The sequence below is a fragment of the Ornithorhynchus anatinus genome, chromosome 4, assembly GCF_004115215.2.
Source record: "Ornithorhynchus anatinus isolate Pmale09 chromosome 4, mOrnAna1.pri.v4, whole genome shotgun sequence".
Lineage (NCBI taxonomy): Eukaryota > Metazoa > Chordata > Mammalia > Monotremata > Ornithorhynchidae > Ornithorhynchus > Ornithorhynchus anatinus.
This window is the reverse complement of record NC_041731.1, coordinates 104,218,560-104,237,018: the sequence shown is the minus strand read 5'-3', so window position 1 is coordinate 104,237,018 and position 18,459 is coordinate 104,218,560. Positions and strand designations below refer to the sequence as shown.

Genomic DNA, 18,459 nt, shown 5'->3' with positions numbered 1-18,459 from the left:
GTGAGTTACCAGAAGACGGTTCCTGAATTGTGTACCGTGTTCTGTCTGAAGCACCTAAGGAAGCAGTGTGGCCTCGTGGATAGAGCACGGGCCTGGTAGTCAAAAGGACCTGGGTTCTTATCCTGACTCCGCCACTGGTCTGTGTGACCTTGGACAAGTCACTTCACTTCTGGGCCTCAATTACCTCGTCTTTAAAATGGGGATTAAGACTGTGAGCCCGATGTGGAACAGGGACTGTGTCCAGCCTGATTAACTTGTATCTACCCCAGCGCTTAGAACAGTGCCTGGCACCTAGTAAGAGCTTAACAAATACCATGAAAAAAATTAAAAAATAAAGAAAACCCACATTACGGTATCTCTGACTACAGGGGAAGAGCAGGAGCAGAGGTAGGCCCGGGATAGAGGGAAGCCCTGTGATGGAAGCCCTCAGTAATAATAATAATGATGATGTTGGTATTTGTTAAGCGTTTACTATGTGCAGAGCAATGTTCTAAGCGCTGGGGTAGATACAGGGTCATCAGGTTGTCCCGCGTGAGGCTCACGGTCTTAATCCCCATTTTACAGTTGAGGGAACTGAAGCCCAGAGAAGTGAAGTGACTTGCCCACAGTCACACAGCTGCCCAGTGGCAGAGCTGGGATTCAAACCCATGACCTCTGACTCCCAAGCCCGGGCTCTTTCCACTGAGCTACGCTGCTTCTCCTTCTGCTTCTCAAGAGCCCAGGTGGCCAGTACAGAGGCATATCTTCTCCCGCAGGGCCTGGTGCACCCTGACCACCATTCACTATCCAAGTTGGTCTCTTGGCTAACTCGTCAGCAGCCAAGACAAGAGTGACCACCACAGAGATAGTAGCATTTTCAATATTGACAGACATTGTTACCCACGGATAAGGCAGAGAAGTATCGTGGCTCAGTGGAAAGTGCCTGGGCTTGCGAGTCAGAGGTCATGGGTTCAAATCCCGGCTCTGCCACTTGGCAGCTGTGTGACTCCGGGCAAGTCGCTTCATTTCTCTGTGCCTCAGTTACCTCATCTGGAAAATGGGGATTAAGACTGTGAGCCTCACGTGGGACAGCCTGATCGCCCTGTATCTCCCCCAGCGCTTAGAACAGAGCTCTGCACATAGTAAGCGCTTAACAAATACCAACATTTATTTTTATTTTTCATAAGGCTTGAATTCATTTAAAGCCGGAAAACAAAACAGCTGTCTAGAAAACAAATACTTTTTCTGTGGAATTTAAGCTAAGCCTGTGTCAACTTTTACACTCTAAAGGATAGTCCATCTGTGCCGTACAACTATTTTACAAGCCATAATCATGTTCTCCTTCTTTGCAGCGAACCTCATGCACGGTTTTACGCCGCTCAGATAGTGCTAACGTTTGAGTACCTCCACTCGCTAGACCTCATCTACAGAGATCTAAAGCCCGAAAATCTTTTAATTGACCAGCAAGGATATATCCAGGTATGGTTTGGAAAACATCAGTATGCAATGTATTGGATCAGTCTGTCTCTCCCTCTAGTCTGTACATTCCAAGCGCTTAGTACAGTGCTCTGCACATAGTAAGCGCTCAATAAATGCTATTGAATGAATGAATGAACAGGGATCGGGTCTTTGTGCTCTATTTTCTTGTTTTCTCCCGACCGCTTAGTACAGTGCTTGGCACACAGCGAGCGCTCGCTAAATACCGTCGATTGATTGACAAGGGAGAGAATTTGGTTCTGACGCCGAGACAGTAGGAGGTTTTGATTAATTGCGTTTTCTTCCACAGCCAGAGTTCCTCGCTCTGGCCGACCGGGATGTTGCTTAAATCCTACTGCTTGTTCCTCGTTTCCGTATAAAGCGCCAAGAAGCGGAAGGTGCTCCCACGCTCGACAGCCCAAGCTGTCTACCAGCCGAGTAGAGTTAGGGGCCAGAAAAGCCGGCCCCTCTCTCATTTCCTTCTACCACTGCTGGAGTTAGGGACTTCTCCAAATGATGATTCACCTTACACTCTGAACTGAGTCCATTCAGTCCAGGGAAGCGTGATCCCCTCCCTAATTTACCTGTTAGAGAAACGTGCGTACCACTCTGTCTTTCATTCATCGTGCTTTATCAAGAATAGATCAGCAGCGTGGCTTATTGGAAAGAGCCCGGGCTTGGGAGTCAGAGGACGTGGGTTCTGATCCCGGCTCCGCCACTTGTCGGCTCTGTGACCTTCGGCAAGCTGCTTAACGTCTCTGTGTCTCGGTTACCTCATCTCTAAAACGGGGAATAAGACTGTGAGCCCCACATGGGACAGCCTGATTACCTGGTATCTATCCTAGCGCTTAGAACAGTGCTTGGCACGTAGTAAGCGCCTAACAAATACCGTAATTATTATTATTAGCATCCTCCTAATGGAGGATGCATTCTGTTTTCAATCCCCCCTAGACTGTAAGCTCTTTGTGGGCAGAGAACGTGTCTGTTTATTGTTATTTTGTACTCTCCCAAAGACAGTGCTCAGCACACAGTAAGCATTAAATAAATACGATTGAATGAATGAACGAATCCCTTTCCCAGCAATAGTTTTTAGCTGTGAGTTGTTTCTGTTTCAATATAAGTATGCAAATTAAATGATATAGTCACAAGAAAATGTCTTGTTTTCATTACAGGTCACAGACTTTGGGTTTGCCAAAAGAGTAAAAGGTAGAACTTGGACGTTATGCGGCACTCCGGAATATCTAGCACCGGAAATAATTCTTAGCAAGGTATTTTTATACTGCTACTTTACAGTATTAAAATATATGGAATTAGCATCGTTTTTTTTTAAAGGGTGAAAGGGACATTATCCTGCATTTGATCATCTATCATTTATTCAAAAATGATTATTCGATACCAGTTTGAACATGAAACTCATTCTTTCTACTTCCTACCCCAGTTACTGAAGGATTATTACTCTGGTTGTCAGGGAGAGGTTAAAAATAAATCTGACATATAGATCTATGCTTAGAAATAAATGAGCAGGCAGCTCTCAATTATTCAGGCTTGATTAGAGTTACCTGAAAGCACAGAGAAATTGGCAAAGGATTGCAAAGTGAAGTACCGGTCTATGACATTTATTCAAATTTGGCTTTCAACAACAAATAAAGCCACAATTATAGTATGAACATTTAGCTAAATCATCTCCAGAACCATTTACATTAAAAAAGAGCACATTACTGTAAAATTGATGCCTCATTGAAATAGAAGGGACTCTTTGTTCCAAATTAATCAAATTACTCAAGACAATTGGAAAGAAACTCCAAATGAACTCATGAGAGTGAAAGATTGGAATTTCATCTCCACCTATCCTTTGGAGTAGGTGCTGATTATTCCAAAAAACGTTAAAAGCAGGAGGGTTATGGGGCCTAGGTAATGCGCACATAGTGAACCGCGGTACAAGAGCTAGAAATGTCAACCCTCACGGAAATGCTTAGGCGTTGTTAGGAAACGTTCTGTATACAGTCTAGTACTAAATAACCGAGAAGCCTGAAGCTGGGACACATCCTTAAATTTAGGAGCAGGGCCACCAGGAAATCCTGCATTTTGAGTCCCTTCCATATGAAAAACTCCAGACAAGTACAAGGAGTAAGAGGCCAAACAGAGGCATTGTAACTTCCTTTACTAGAACATGTACGGAAATAGTCCCCACATGCCAGAGTGAAAACCAAGCAGACCCTTCTCTTAGTCATTCCAAAGCAGACTCTTAGCACGACAGAAACGCCGATAAAGTCCCCATACTTCTAATGCCGTCCAGAAATATTATAAAGTTAATCTTTCATTAATTGATTCGGTGATTTCATTAATTCAGCCCAAGCCCGCGTTCAGGATCGGGTCCGTCAAGTAATTGCACGCAGCAGGAGGGAAGAAGGGAGGGTGAGGGAGAAGGGAAAAAGGACACAGCTAAATCCAGGAGGGATTGCGGATATCGAAACTTTCAATTTTCAGTTCGGTATTCCAGTTTCGATATTTTCCAGGATGGAAAATCATAATAATAATTCTTAATGATGGTATTTGTTAAGCGCTATGTGCTATGTGGTATTTACTAAGCGCTGGAGTAGATACAAGCAAATCGGGTCGGACACAGTCCCTGTCCCAAGTGGGGCTCACAGTCTCAATCCCCGTTGTACAGATGAAGCAACTGAGGCCCAGAGAAGTGAAGTGACTGGCCAAGGTCCCACCGCAGACAAGCGGCGGAGCCGGGATGGTGTTTCTGGCGGCGTCCGCCGTACGGACGTAGAAAGTAGGCAGTGCCCTGACACGGGTCCCCATTGGCATTGGCCAGTAGCGCCCTATGCCCCATAAATGGTCCAGATTCTGGAATCATCAGAGTCAGAGCGTCGCTCCATGCTGAGAGTCCCAAGCCTTTCGAGGTCTACAGATCCCAGAAACACTGGCGCCTTGCAGGTTAAGGTCTTGTGTTCTGTTCTCCATTCCCAGTAGTCGGCTCTGATGCCTACAGCTATATCAGGTAGTTGAATTGTCATGAGGAAGAGATGGGAAACCATTTCAGTACTTTTTTTGGTGGGGGCGGTGGGTAGCAATAGCATTTATTGAGTGTTCGGCTGGTACGACATACTGTACTAGGTGCTTGGGAAGTACAAAATAACAAAGCAGGACATTCCCTACCCACCAGGAGCTCAGGGTTCAACGGCCTATTCCTCCTGGCCCAACTTTGACAGGCTTTTGGTTCACATTCCTAGCCGAGTATTCACACGGTCTACACAGACTTTTTTATCAACAGGCAAAACGCTTATATCAGTCGCTCTTGATAGCCTATTCTTATTTCCTAAAATTCCACGAGATATTTGCAAAGTGGAAAGAAGCGGCCCGTAACCCTAACTTTTAGCGTCATTCGTTTAAATCACTGCAGACCTCTTTCTTTTCTTCTGGTTTTCACGAGGTTCTGCCGAGTGTCGGGATTTCCCCTAGTACATTTGCTGCCTCAGGGGCTATAGATTTGAGGAGTAATGTGCGTAGAAGCACCACCACGTCCCCCCTCGGCTCTAGTCTTGCATGTCAAGGAGGGAGAAGCCGGAGCCGCTCGGTCACGTGCTTCCACCCTGAGTAGGAGACTCTCTCTGAGGCAGTGGCAGAGGGGGCTAGTTCTGACGGGGTAACGGCCAGGGATCCCCAGAAGGCTCAGCAGGTTCTTTCTCCAGGTCACCGTATCAATTCAAACAGTACAGCAGTAGTCACCACTGAACTGCAGGACACGGTGCTAGGCTCTTGAGGAAGAGAGCTTAGAGCTTCGGCGCCCTGCTGTCTAAGAACTTACACACTATTGCTGTGAGCGCAAGGCGGAGAAGTCAATATAGAAAGGGACCAGATCTGGAGAAGAGAGTGGAGATATTTAAATAATAATTATGGTATTTGTTAAGCGCTTACTATGTCCCCAGCACTGTTCTAAGCTCTGGGGTAGGTACAGGGTAATCAGATTGTCCCACGTGGGTATCACATTTTTTCATCCCCATTTTTACAGATGAGGTAACTGAGGCAGAGAAGTTAAACATTTTCAGATATTGATAGTTTTGTTTGGAAGGGAGTGGAGCTCGCCCTCTGGGCTGTTAGCCCGCTGTGGGCAGGGATGGTGGCCGTTTATTGTTCCGTTGTACTCTCCCAAGTACTCGGTACACAACAAGCACCCAATAAGTACAATAAATAAATGAATGAGTGGAGGGATGCCCCTAATTCCCGTGACCTTAAAGTATCGAATTACATATGAGGGAAGGCCACTAGAGAGGCCCAATCGATAACGAAGGATGGAAACGGAGAGAGAAAATCTCATTTTTTCCTTGGACGTTACCTGAGGGCGGAGGGCAGCAGAGGAGGAGTGGATGAGGGAGGAAGGCGCTGTCTAGGTTCTGGTAAGGCAGATGACCTCAGCGCATGTGGCCGACGTTTCTCGTTGCGTCGGTTTGCCCTCCAGCAGGAGCAGGAAGTTGTTTGGAACCCTACCTGTCCTGTTTTCAGACAGTCCTCAGACTTGTGACACACTTGGTTCCTGAGGAACTGCATCTTAAAGTGAAACACTGTAAGTCAGAACCAGTTTTCCTTGAGGAACAAAGCTATAAATAGGCGATTGCTTCCTGAACCGAGGCCGACTACCCTATTTTTACCCAAATTACCCAGTTTCAGTTGAGTGCGGATGAGTAATATGGCTACATTAGTGCATTTATTTTGAGGCGGAGAGGTTCCATAAGGTAGCCAGCTTTTACAGCTTTGAAGGAAAATGGGGCATATCTACCCTCCCTGGTCACCCCGCCCTCTTTAGACTCCCCACTTCCCCGTGATTTTTAAAATGGCCCGCACTGCTAGAGCTTGTGTCATAAAGGAGGAGAACGTTGAAAAGTTGAAACCGATACGTTGTAAAGCTGAAACGGTATAAATCTGGAAAGGTTGAAAAGGCCATTGGTTGCAATTTGAAATGTTTTAAATCCATCAGTGGTTATTTGAGCGCTTACTGGGTGCAGAGCTCTGTACTAAGCACTTGGGAGAGTACAGCGTAACAGAGTCGGTAGACGTGTTCCCTGTTCACAACAAGCCTACAGTCTGAGCCGGGAACGTGTCTGCTGATTTCTCTTGTATTGTACAAGTGCTTAGAACAGTGCTCCGCACATAGTAAGCACTCAATAAATACCACTGGTTGATTGTTTCACGGTAGTTTTGAATCAAGGACTTACCCGTATTGAATATTACGAATTTTCCCTAGCAGGCTTTAAAGCTGAATCGTCGGGGAATCCGTTTGGTTTTACATTGTTCGGGAGGCTTTAGCAACATTGGAGGAAGCCTGTTTTCATAGACTCGTGTTCGTAGACTGGACCTCAGAATGATATTTAGGTCTTGCAGTGTTTCTACCCAATAGGTCTACCCCAGGGCTTAGAACAGTGCTTGATACAAAGTAAGCACTTAAATGCCATTTAAAAAAAAATGAGCACTAGTCATCAAAGACAAATGGCTCCCTGGGGAAGGAGATTCAGAGCTTCCTAGGTTGACACAGTTGAGTGCTTAAAAGCCCTTCTTGCCAGGAAGTTCATCCTCTGGACAAACTAACCCAAATTTCTTTTGCTCTAGTTGAAGGCCATCCCTTCGTCGTTCCAACCAGACGGTTGCCCAGGCTCCTCTTCATTACAAGCATAATTATTGCTTCAGTATCTGTTTTATTCTTAAGACCTGGACCTAATCATTGCTGATATTTGATATTTACTTCTGCCCAGGGCTACAACAAAGCGGTGGACTGGTGGGCATTAGGAGTGTTAATCTATGAAATGGCAGCTGGCTATCCCCCATTCTTTGCAGACCAACCAATTCAAATTTATGAAAAGATTGTTTCTGGAAAGGTGAGTAGAATGCCACGTTTCTTTAAGAGTCATTTTCTTTTGACGGATTTCTAAACCAGCAGTCGGTCGAAAAGCTCATTCCATGTTATCCAAACCGTACTATCCATAAGGTTGCTGCACTTGTTTTTGGAATTGAAATTTACAAGTATTGCTTGCAGTTTATGAAATGTAAACTCCTCTGGGTGATTGTTACAGCTTTGCAGATGGAAGAGAAGGCTTCTGGAAGGAGAAGCGGAAAGGCAGAGTGTGTAAATAAAGCAATAAGACAACCCAGTGTGGGGCTGTTGTTTTTAAGTCATTTTCATTTCTTCTCAGTCTCTGGTACTTGGGACTTAATTCAGCTCTAATATCCCTTTTGAAGGAAATAACCTTTTCATACAGGTGTGATGTATTCTCCTCCAGAGATCGAGGAATTCCCTGAAGCTCGCATTACTTCAGAAAAACCTTTACATATGAGACTTTAATTAGAACCTAGAGTTTTTTCCCCATCTTCCTGTTGTAGTTGTCTAACATCTGCACGCTTCTTTGTTATTGTGGTAATGTGATTGTTTGCTGAAATCCCAAGATACTTAACTACCAATCATTGCTTTCATTCCTTCTGATGTTCTTGGGATCTCGTGGATGCGAGGTAATCCTGAATGCTCCACAAGACATGTGAATCATTATGGTAACAGTTCTAGCCAAAGACCAAAATGGGATTGAAAGAGAGTGAAACATACAGAGCATTGAGCAGATAACTGTTTAAGTATGGCACGGTATTCTTTCGTAGTTTGATGATATGCAGAAGTGTTTCTCTTAAAATGTTAGGTGGAGATTTTCATTTACAGTGGCCAGGGATTTTCAGTAAAGGCTCTAATTTCTCTTGAATCTGTGTACATCCTGCACATTTACACTTTTCAATTTTATTTTCTCATATACTTTTCATAATCTCTTCCATTTTGCATTTATAACCTTTTCTCTTTCTAAGATTTTTTATGGGAGGGGCTCATCTTTGCAGCTTCTAATGAGTCAGTCTATTAATGGTATTTATTGAGGGCTCACCACGTGCAGAGCACTCTACAAAGTGCTTGAGAAAGAACAGTACATAAGGAGTTTAGATTGAAAATGCAAATTGTGATCTGTCTTGTCTTATTCCAACATTTAATAGTAGTAATCGTATTAAGCACTCTTACTGTGTGCAGAGCACCGGGAAAGAACACGCAGGTTGGAATAGACACACACACTATCCCTCAAAGAACTCACTATCTAGGAGAAGATCCTTTTAACAATTTCCATAATTCCCAGCTGGCACAACCTTTTGTAAGGAGGTTTATGTTGACTTCATATTTTTGAAAAAAACAAACTAGGAACTTGACGGACATTCGTCAGTTGTTATTGCCATCTGTTAGAGGCGGATCAAAGCTTTAGGTCCCGTTTTGCACTGGTGCAAACTGAAGCAGTTATTAAATGGCTTACCGAAGTTGTAGGCGTTGGAGTCGACTCCAGAGGGTATTTGAAATTAATTCCTCTGTAAGCGTATTTCTTGTCCTTTTTCACGAGGACAGCTCTAACCCTTCCGTTTCTCATGTGCCCAATTGTTTCGTTGTGTTTTCTTTCCTCAGCAGAAACTGTGTGAATGTCGGACTAAATATAGAAGAGCTAATGAAAAGAACGAAAGTGAAAGTTAAGAAAAATTAACAGATAACAGTATTTTATATAAGAATTTCAAAGGAGGATATGTGAGGAAACCAGAATGAGTAAGGGTCAAAACCAAAATGAATTAAAATGCAATTAAAATGACTAGAAAGTAGAAAATATCATTTCCAGTTTTAATAGTTCCAATGAATTTAGAAATTACCATTGAATCTGTTGTCACAGTTTTCCATTTTATTTATAGTTTCATTTATAAGTTTCAGGCCATTTACAATGGATAAAAAGGATAAAAAGCTTGGAAATGAAAATTCACGGGTATGAGTTGGTCTGTGGAACAGTCCAGCATATGTTTGAAAGAGAAAGTTCTCCTGCTAAGCCGGTGTAATTAGAGCTAAGCTTCCTTGCAAATGTTCTTTAGTTCTGCTATGGGAACTAAATTAAAACCAGCATCCTGTGGTTGCTGAGCCGATCAATTCCAGGTATCTACAGCGTAGCATTGTAGATTCAGCATCTCCTTATCAGAGTCCCATATCGGAGCAGTAGCCATGCTAAATTTAGTGCGTTTGCTTCTCCACCAATGCACCTCATGGCATCTGTTCGCGGCACTTAACGGAGGAGAGGAAGGAGGGAGCTGACAGATTGATTGGGGGCTCCGGTCCCGGACCAGTCAGTTAAGAGGCAAGGTTGGAAGGGTTCAAGGACAGCCATCCTGCAAGTATGGCAGTGTGGCCTTCGGTTCACATCCTGTTACCTCAGGGTCCTTAATCCCGGCTCCTCCGTGTCTGTCACAGAGCCCGGGTGTCCATCCTGTCTGTTGTGGCCAACCCTTCGGCCCATCACGTGGGATGCCTCTCTGACCCCGACCCTCAGAAGTATCAAAAGTTAAAAAAAAAAAAAAAGCAGGAGGGCGAGTTGCCTCACGGGTAGAAAAAACAGCATCCTACAGCTATATGTTTGAGACGGGGAGGCAAGAGTGAAGAGGAGTTCTCATAGGCAGGGAGACAGGGGGAGGCCAGGGAAATGAAAAAACGACTCTGCGATGGGTGGTTATATTGTTGACGTGAATCCGAATGGTAGAGAAGTAGGTGGTTTAGTGGGAAGAGCCTGGGAATCAATTATCCATCAATCATTGGTATTTTTGTTGAGTAATAAATGCAAGAAGCCCAAGGCTCTAGTCTCTGGAACTAGAACTTGGTTTGGGCCCGTGAGCATGTCGCTTAACCTCTATGCGCCTCAGTTTCTTCCTCTGTAAAATGGGAACAAGATCCTCGTCGTCCTTATCTCTTAGACTGTGCGCCCCATGCAGAACAAGGACTTTGCCTGATCAGATTATCTTGTATCTGCCCCAGGCCTTAGCGCAGTGTGTAGTGAGCACTGGATAAAGTCCATAACGAAAGCTACTTGCCCTACCCGAATTCAGAAATTGTACCTTGGGTCATTTGGGTTTTTCTGCAACCTCTGTGGGGGGAAATCTGTTTTGTCTTAATGGCAGGAAGAAGTTAAAAATGTCAGATACTCTTCATATAGTGTTGTGGTTCAGGTTTAGAAGCCCAGCTGTCAGAAACGTTCATGGCTCTAACTCCCTTTCTCCCTTCCCCCCATGCATATGTTGTGCTTCCATAAATAGTCCTTATGTTTTCTGCCTTATTGCCATATATGTCAAGAGTCAGTTATGGTTACCACAGCAACTCAAACTGGCTGCATTACACCATAAAAATACCAAAGTCAACGCCATATTCAGAAATGTTACGGGTAGACAAGGTGGCCAGTTTACAGTTGCCATGGGGACCGGGCTTTTTCTACCTTTTTAAAAATCTATTTCAGAGCTGGTAAAATTAGTATTATTTAATTTTTTTGCGTGCTCCAGGAGTGTACTTTGCTTGCCACCCACCAGGAAACAGAAGTTAGAATGGAATCGTATACGTGGCTGGTCGAAAAAGGAGAGTCAGAGAGGATTTCCTACATACAAGATTGCAACTAATTAGAAGAAAGGATATGTTTTGTATATATCTAGTTAAAATGGGAAGGAATTTCGTTCACTAACTCATATAAGAAAGTAAATGATTGTTATGTGCTTCAAGGGTAGCCGGATACCTAATCAGTGAAGATCTAAATGGCTGGCCTTCTGTTATGTTTTTTTTATTTCGTGGAGTTCTTGAAAATAGAGATGTTAGTAAAATTTTATTCCAGCCTTCGAAATAGTTACTCTTCTCTGCATAGGGTGAGTAAAAACTAAATTTAGCTCCATTACTTTTAGTTCCCAGGGTTCTGAGATGAGGGTGGTCTAACCGATAAAAGAAAAAAGTTATTAATATTATTATGGTTTGTGTTGAGCACTCACTACGTGTCAAGGACCGTTCTAAGTGCTGGAATAGACACAAGTTAATCAGGTCGGAGTACAGTCCCTGTCCCACCTGGGGCTCGAAGTGTAAGTAGCAGGGAGAACTGACATTGAATCCCCATTTTATAAAGGAGGAAACTGAGGCATAGAGCAGGTAAGTGTCTTGGCCAAGGTCACCCAGCGGTCAGGTGGCAGAGCCGGGTTTAAATCCTAGGTCTTTGCTCTTTCCACTAGGCCACACGGCTCCAAAAAAAGTTTATTTATAAAAAAAATTCTTCAGTCCCTGTCCTTTTTGAAGATTTTTTTATTTCTGTAATATGAAAATCGTGGTGGAGCTGTGTGTGTCTGTGAATGTGCGCGTGCATATGGAAATTGGGTAAACTACTTATGCTGAAGAAGGGAATGCAGGTTAGGGATTTTTCGAATCACAGCTCTGCCACTTGTCAGCTGTGTGACCGTGGGCAAGTCACTCAACTTCTCTGTGCCTCAGTTCCCTCATCTATAAAATGGGGATTAACTGTGAGCCTCACGTGGGACAACCTGATGACCCTGTATCTCCCCCAGCGCTTAGAACAGTGCTCTGCACACAGTAAGCGCTTAACAAATACCAACATTATTATGTGAAAAAAGCTGCACTTCTGTGTTCAAGTTCATGTGAGCTATACTCCCCGCATCATTTGAATGTAATGAGGGATACTTTCTGAGTCACACGGAATCTGCGAAAATCAAAGTACTTTACCAATAGTACTCAATCTAAAACAAGATCAGGCTTTTTGTCTTTTGGAAACAGAGCAGAAACGTTTTTGATTTGGCTGATAGTTCATGATGGATCCCAAGCAGCCTGGGATTATAGCCCAGGTTTGTGAACTTCTAATTCAGTGCTCTGTTCACTAATGCTCTTCTTGTTAAATCCAACTTTAAATGAAAATCATCATTTGGGCTCAGCTTACATCTCAAGGTACTTGAATTTGGTGATTTTGTGGGTTCATTTAGTAAACTATCTCATCCGATGCATAAAGTGGCGTATCAGTGACTGGAAAAAGTTTTCCATCTTCAAATGGGCTTTTGCCTTAATCTCACCGATAGGACTAGTCCATTACGTGGGCAGGATTATTATTGTTTCCATGTAGAGTGATGAGTAAATGAGAAAGAAATCAAGAGGAATTTCTTGTCTATGTGTCTGTGGTCATATAGTAATGTTGGTATTTGTTAAGCGCTTACTATGTGCAGAGCACCGTTCTAAGCGCTGGGGTAGCTACAGGGTGATCAGGTTGTCCCACGTGGGGCTCACAGTCTTCATCCCCATTTTACAGATGAGGGAACTGAGGCATAGAGAAGTGAAGTGACTTGCCCACAGTCACACAGGTGACAAGTGGCAGAGCAGGGATATGCAGCACCAAGACATGAATCCAATCAAATTTTCTTGAGGGGACAGCGTATCACCCCGGCCTAGTGGAAAGAGCTAGAGTCTGGAGTCGGAGGACCTGGATTCTAAGCCCGGCTCTGCCACTGTTCTGCGTTGTGACCTTGGGCAAGTCACTTTACTTCTCAGGGTCTCAATTTCCCATCTGTAAAATGGGGATTAAGAGTATGACCCCCGTGAGGGACAAGGACTGTGGCCAACCCAATTATCGTGTATCTACCCCGATACTGCTTCTAGATGGTCAGAAGCCTGCACCGAGAGAGACGGGGAGTCCAGCTCAAAAGACTGGAAGGAATTGCACCCCGCACACCCTCCCCACTCCTTCCGTTGTCATATCTGCTTTCTGATACTATTGTTCAATGTAATTTCCTGTTGCCTAATAAGAAACCAGTAAACTCCTGTCGAGCTACTCCCCCCCCCCCGCCATTTTCCTGCTTTTTTCATCTTGCAGGCATAAACACTGCCCATAGCTCTTCTGAATAATTCTGCTCCCGTGAGTGTAATAAGTGCATTTTCCTCTCAAATGCCCCCTTAGAGAATTCAGTTGCAGTTCAACTTTAGTACCACAGTTCAGCTCAGATATATACCTTGCTGTTTACCTCGGGTTGAACAGTAAGACCCATCCAAATTCATTAAGACAATCGAGAGTGTACCCAGATAATAAAGCATCTAAAAAAACCCCTGCAGGTATGCATAACAAAGCAGTGTTATGGTTTAGCAAGTTTGCCGTAGCTGAAGTAAATCTTATCAGAAATAACTTCTTTGCACCAGTAGGTCCATAGGCGTAGCACAGTTTTTTGTTTTTTTGGTTTTGCAGTTGGGTTTTGTTGTTTTTAAATGAAAGTTTTCAGACGACAGAATATATTTCTAAGTCTGTCTGAAATTCCCATTCAGACCCTATAAAGGGGATTCGTTTAGGGATGTATTCAAGGATGGTGCTTTTATATTGGATGTCAGGAGAATCGTATTATTTTAGAAGGAAATAAAATAGAAGCAGAATGTGTCTATTGTTGTATTGTACTCTCCCAAAGCGCCTAGTACAGTGCTGTGCACACAGTGAGCTAGCTTTGAAGCAGCCTGACAAATATTCTTTTTAGTTCCTCTACCGTGTTCTTTGCGATACTTCACACTAGCTTTCCTCCAGTGGCACTTAGGGCAAGTGAACCATTTCTTCTCAAGGCCATATATTTGGTTTTGTCTAATGAAATAAAATTACAAATGATGCAGTAAATGTATTTTAAATGGCTCAATAAAGCTAGTACAAACAGAGCAGTTTTAAATTCCAATTCCAACTCCATTTCTGTTCCTCCAGAAATTAATTTGCCCATATTATTCCTTAATTAAAGTCAATTCTAGCAAGTCACTGAAAGAAAATCATCATTTTGAACATGAGAAATAATGATAATGATCTTTTGGGGATCAGTGTGACCATGTAGGTAAGCACAGGAAAACGTTATGTCCTTGGAAGAGCGCCTTAATTCTTGGAGCCCATTTGAGTGCAAAGTAGTCTACTGACGAATGAATACATTTCGATTAGTCTGCAGGAGAATTAAAGCAGCATTACTCGTTTATGGGCTCTACCCTGCAGAGAATTAAAAGGAAAGAAAATTATGATTTTGTAATGCAGCAGATGAATTGGGGGGAAAAGATATGCATAGTAAGGCGCCTCAAATCTACTAGTACTAGAAATTTATGATCATCACAAGCACTCAGTAAATATGATTAATTGAATGCTTGCTATGTACTTAGCGTGTTACTAAGAACTTGGGAGAGTGTGGTTCAACAATCACACACACATTCCCCACCCACAACAAATAACCTATGAATTTCTAGCGGTGTGGCCAAGTGGAAAGAGCACAGGTCTCGGAGTCAGAAGACCTGATCTCTACCACAGACTCCACCATTTGCCTGCCACGTTACCTTGGACAAGACCCTTAATTTCTCTGTGCCTTGATTTCCTCACCTGTAAAATTGAATTAAATCCCCGTTCTCCCCCTAAGACCGTCTGGAACGGGGACTGGTATCCGAACTGATTAGTATCGACCGGTGTTATCGTCGTCATCAAATGTTTCTGTCAAACTGGGCTGCGATTCAAGCACATTTCCCAGACTAAGACAGTATTTATCCTAGCGGGTCACTTGCGCTTGTACGAGATGGTAAGCAGTGTCACGCAATTACTATCCAGGGCTTCATCCACCATCATCATCATCGGTGGTATTTATTGAGTGCTTTCCACGTGCAGAGCACTGTACTAGGCACTTGGGAGAGTTCAGCAGAGATAGCCGACACGTTGCCCGCCCGCAAGGAACTTACAGTCTGATAGGCCATCCATCCTTGCCATCCGTCCCTAACTCAACCCATCGTTGTCCCGTTATCCAAATGAGTCTCAACCCTTCTCATACCTTCTAATGCCTTATTCTTCCCCCCTTTAAAAACCCCATTAAGGTCTTGTCCATCTGGAACATCATATCTAAACCTTTCCATGTCACTTCTACCCAGACAGCTCCCTTGTGCTGAATTGCCGTGGGGAAAAACGTTTGGTTGGTTTGAACAGCAAAGCTCTCCCCTCCTCTCAAAATCTCGCCCCTTCACCTGCACCTCCAGCCCCTTATCCAGTTGCTGTACGCTTAGTCTCCTCCCTTCTTCCCTCCCTGACCACCCTCTTCAACCGCTTTACTCTCCAGTGGCTTCTTCCCCACTGCTTTCACACAGTAAGCATCCCTCCCTCTCCAAGAGGTCACCCCTAACCCACCTTCAGAACCATCCTCAATCACACCACCTCCGAGACGTCGTCCCTGACTAAGCCCTCACTTCCTGTATTTCTCCTCCCTTCTACATTGCCTTAAGCACTTGGGAGTGTACCTTTAAAGCACTCTGATACTCACTCAGCGGCATTACAGCCTAACGGATAGAGCACGGGCCTGGGCTTCAGAAGGACCTGGGTTCTAATTCCGGCCCCACCACTTGTCTGGCACGTGACCTCGGGCAAGTCACTTCACTTCTCCATGCCTCAGCTCATCTGTAAAATAGGGATTGAGACTGTGAGTACCACGTGGGACGGGGACTGTGTCCAACCTGATGGGAAGCAGCATGGCCTAGTGGCAAGAGCACTCTTGGGAGTCAGAGGACGTGGGTTCTTGCCCTGCCATTTGTCTGCTGTGTGACCTTGGGTAAGTCACTTCACTGCTCTGTGCCTCAGTTGCCTCATCTGTAAATATTAAAAAAAAAAAAACCACCCACAGCACTTAGGCGTATCCCTGTATTCTGCCATGCCCCCTATATATGGGCAGGGACGGCGTCTACCAACTCTGAGTGCTTAGTATGGCGTTCAACACACAGTACGTGCTCAGCAAATACCGTTGATTGATTGAATGGAGATCCCAAAGTCCTGATGGTAGATTTTGTGAACAGTTATGGTTTTATAGACCTCATCTGTGTTCTCTCTTTCCTGGAAAAGTCCTAATGTTTTCAGTCTACTCTCCATCCCCCCCATTGTTTTAGGACTCTTCTTTAACCCTGTAAGAATATTACTGCAGTGTGCTCACCAGAATTTCATGCTTCATTGCTGGTGCAGATACATTAAAAAGAAGAGCAGCGTGGCCTAATGGGAAGGCCACGGGCCTGGGAGTCAGAGGATCCAAGTTTTAATCCCAGCTCTGCTCCTTGCCTGCTGTGTGACCTTGAGCAAGCCACTAAATTTCTCTGGGTCTTAGTTTTCTCATCTGTAAAATGGAATTTCAGTGCCTGTTCTCTCTCCTTCTTAGACTTGAACCCCGTGTGGGATTAACTTGTATCTGTCCCGGTACGTAGAACAGTGTTCGATACATAGTAAGTGCTATAAAAATAATAACTAATAATTTAGTGGTAAAAGAATGCCTTTTTGTTTTTGCCACCCTTCTGATGGTGCCCTTGTAGGCTGCTAGAAAATCTTAACCAATGATTGAAGGAAACGGTCGATAGGATTTCTTTCATGAATCTTAACTAATTGTATAGAGCCATCATCTTTTAGTTGTAATTAGGATTTTTTTTCTTCCTAACACTTGCTCATATTGAAGCTTCTCTGTCTCTTTCCTGCCCATTCATCTTTCAAGCATCTTCAATCAGTCAGTTAATTGGTGGTATTTATTGCACGGATAATGTGTGCAGAGCACTGTCTTAAGCACTTGGAAGAGTACAGTATAACAGAGTCATTCCCTGTCCACCGTGGTCAGTCTTAATCCGTATGACACTTCACCACCTGGAAGCGATTGAGGCCTTTTGTGAAACTGGAGACTTCATTATGCATTTCCTCATCTGGATCATACGTGAAATAGTTGAGTCAGATCAGCACTGATCCATCACCCTGGACCTGGCCCAGGTCCCCACCTTTTATTTCCTGTATTTTAATCTGTTTGCTACCCAGGTCTGAGCATTCTCAATCATGAAATCATACAGCTTCTATAAAAAGGCCACAGCAGAAGGTTTTTGAAAATCTAAATATATGATATCCACCGGTTTCCCTCGATCCACAGTGACTTCTTCACAGAACTATGATACCATAATAATAATAATAATTATGGTATTCGTTAAGCACTTACTGTATGCCAAGCACTGTACTAAGCGCTGGGGTGGAAACAAGCAAATCAGCTTGGACAACAGTCCCTGTTCCACCTGGGGCTCGCAATCTCGATCCCCATTTTACAGATAAGGTAGCTGAGGCACAGAGAAGTGAAGTCCTATACGCCGTGAGCTTGTTGGAGACAGAGAATGTAACTATTTATTATTGTATTTTCCCAAGAACTCAGTGCAGTGCTCTGCACAAAGTAAGTGCTTAATAAATACGATTGAGTGAATGAAGTGACTTTCCCAAGGTCATGCAGCAGACAAGTGGCGAAGCCGGGATTAGAACCCATGACCTTCTGACTCCCAGGCGCGTGCTCTAGCCACTACGCCACGCTGCTTCTCGGAGGCACATGTTTAGAAAAACCATATTGTCAGAGATTGCATGAAGGAGGAGGAGGACAAATAAGGAAGAAGGACTTTGCTTCAGCCCCTCCTCCTTCGCTTCTCCCAGGCCCAGATTCACAAATCCCAGAATGAAATGATGTTGGTATTTGTTAAGCGCTTACTATATGCAGAGCACTGTTCTAAGCGCTGGGCTAGGTACAGGGTAATCAGGTTGTCCCACGTGAGGCTCACAGTTAATCCCCATTTTACAGAGGAGGTCACTGAGGCCCAGGGAAGTGAAGTGACTTGCCCACAGTCACACAGCTGCCAAGTGGCAGAGCTGGGATTCGAACCCATGACCTCTGACTCCCGAGTCCGGTCTCTTTCCACTGAGCCACGCCGCTTCTCCGATGCGACTGAACCCCAAGCCGGACCCTCAAGGCCCACAGATCCAGTTCGGACCGTGGTCAAGCCGGACACCGGGATCTCTCCGGCACAGCTTAGCAGGTTCAGTTCCACCCGGGAGGAGTCGAGCGAAGAAAGGAGAAGGTGGAAGAGGGAAAGGACAGAAAGCATATTTGGTGTCCCTGGTTGGCGTCCTGTCAGAAACTGACGTGCGGAAGTTGGAGTCAGAAAATAGAGGTGAACAATTTAAATCCCAGCCCAAGTAGGAACTCAGTAGGTAAATGGATGCTGAGTCTTTGGGCCCACACGGGAACCAATCCTCCTCAAACCGTGCTCTGGATCAGCGCGTCCAACAGCACTGAGGAAGCGCTGATCCAGAGAGCATGGTTTGAGGAGGA

At 44.3% G+C, this 18,459-nt stretch overlaps 1 protein-coding gene across 5 annotated transcripts in view; it reads left to right on the top strand.

Moving 5' to 3' along the window:
• PRKACB (protein kinase cAMP-activated catalytic subunit beta) overlaps positions 1-18,459 on the top strand; it is a 162,469-nt gene that overhangs the window by 129,390 nt on the left and 14,620 nt on the right. For 4 of the 5 annotated variants that reach the window (XM_029064081.2, XM_029064079.1, XM_029064082.2 and 1 more), the window contains exons 6-8: positions 1,332-1,458; positions 2,628-2,723; positions 7,212-7,334. In XM_029064081.2, the coding sequence (XP_028919914.1) occupies positions 1,332-1,458; positions 2,628-2,723; positions 7,212-7,334 (346 nt within the window). Of the gene's footprint in view, positions 1-1,331; positions 1,459-2,627; positions 2,724-7,211; positions 7,335-7,529; positions 7,602-18,459 lie in introns of those variants that run through there. The other variant, XM_039911886.1, reaches the window with a different exon arrangement.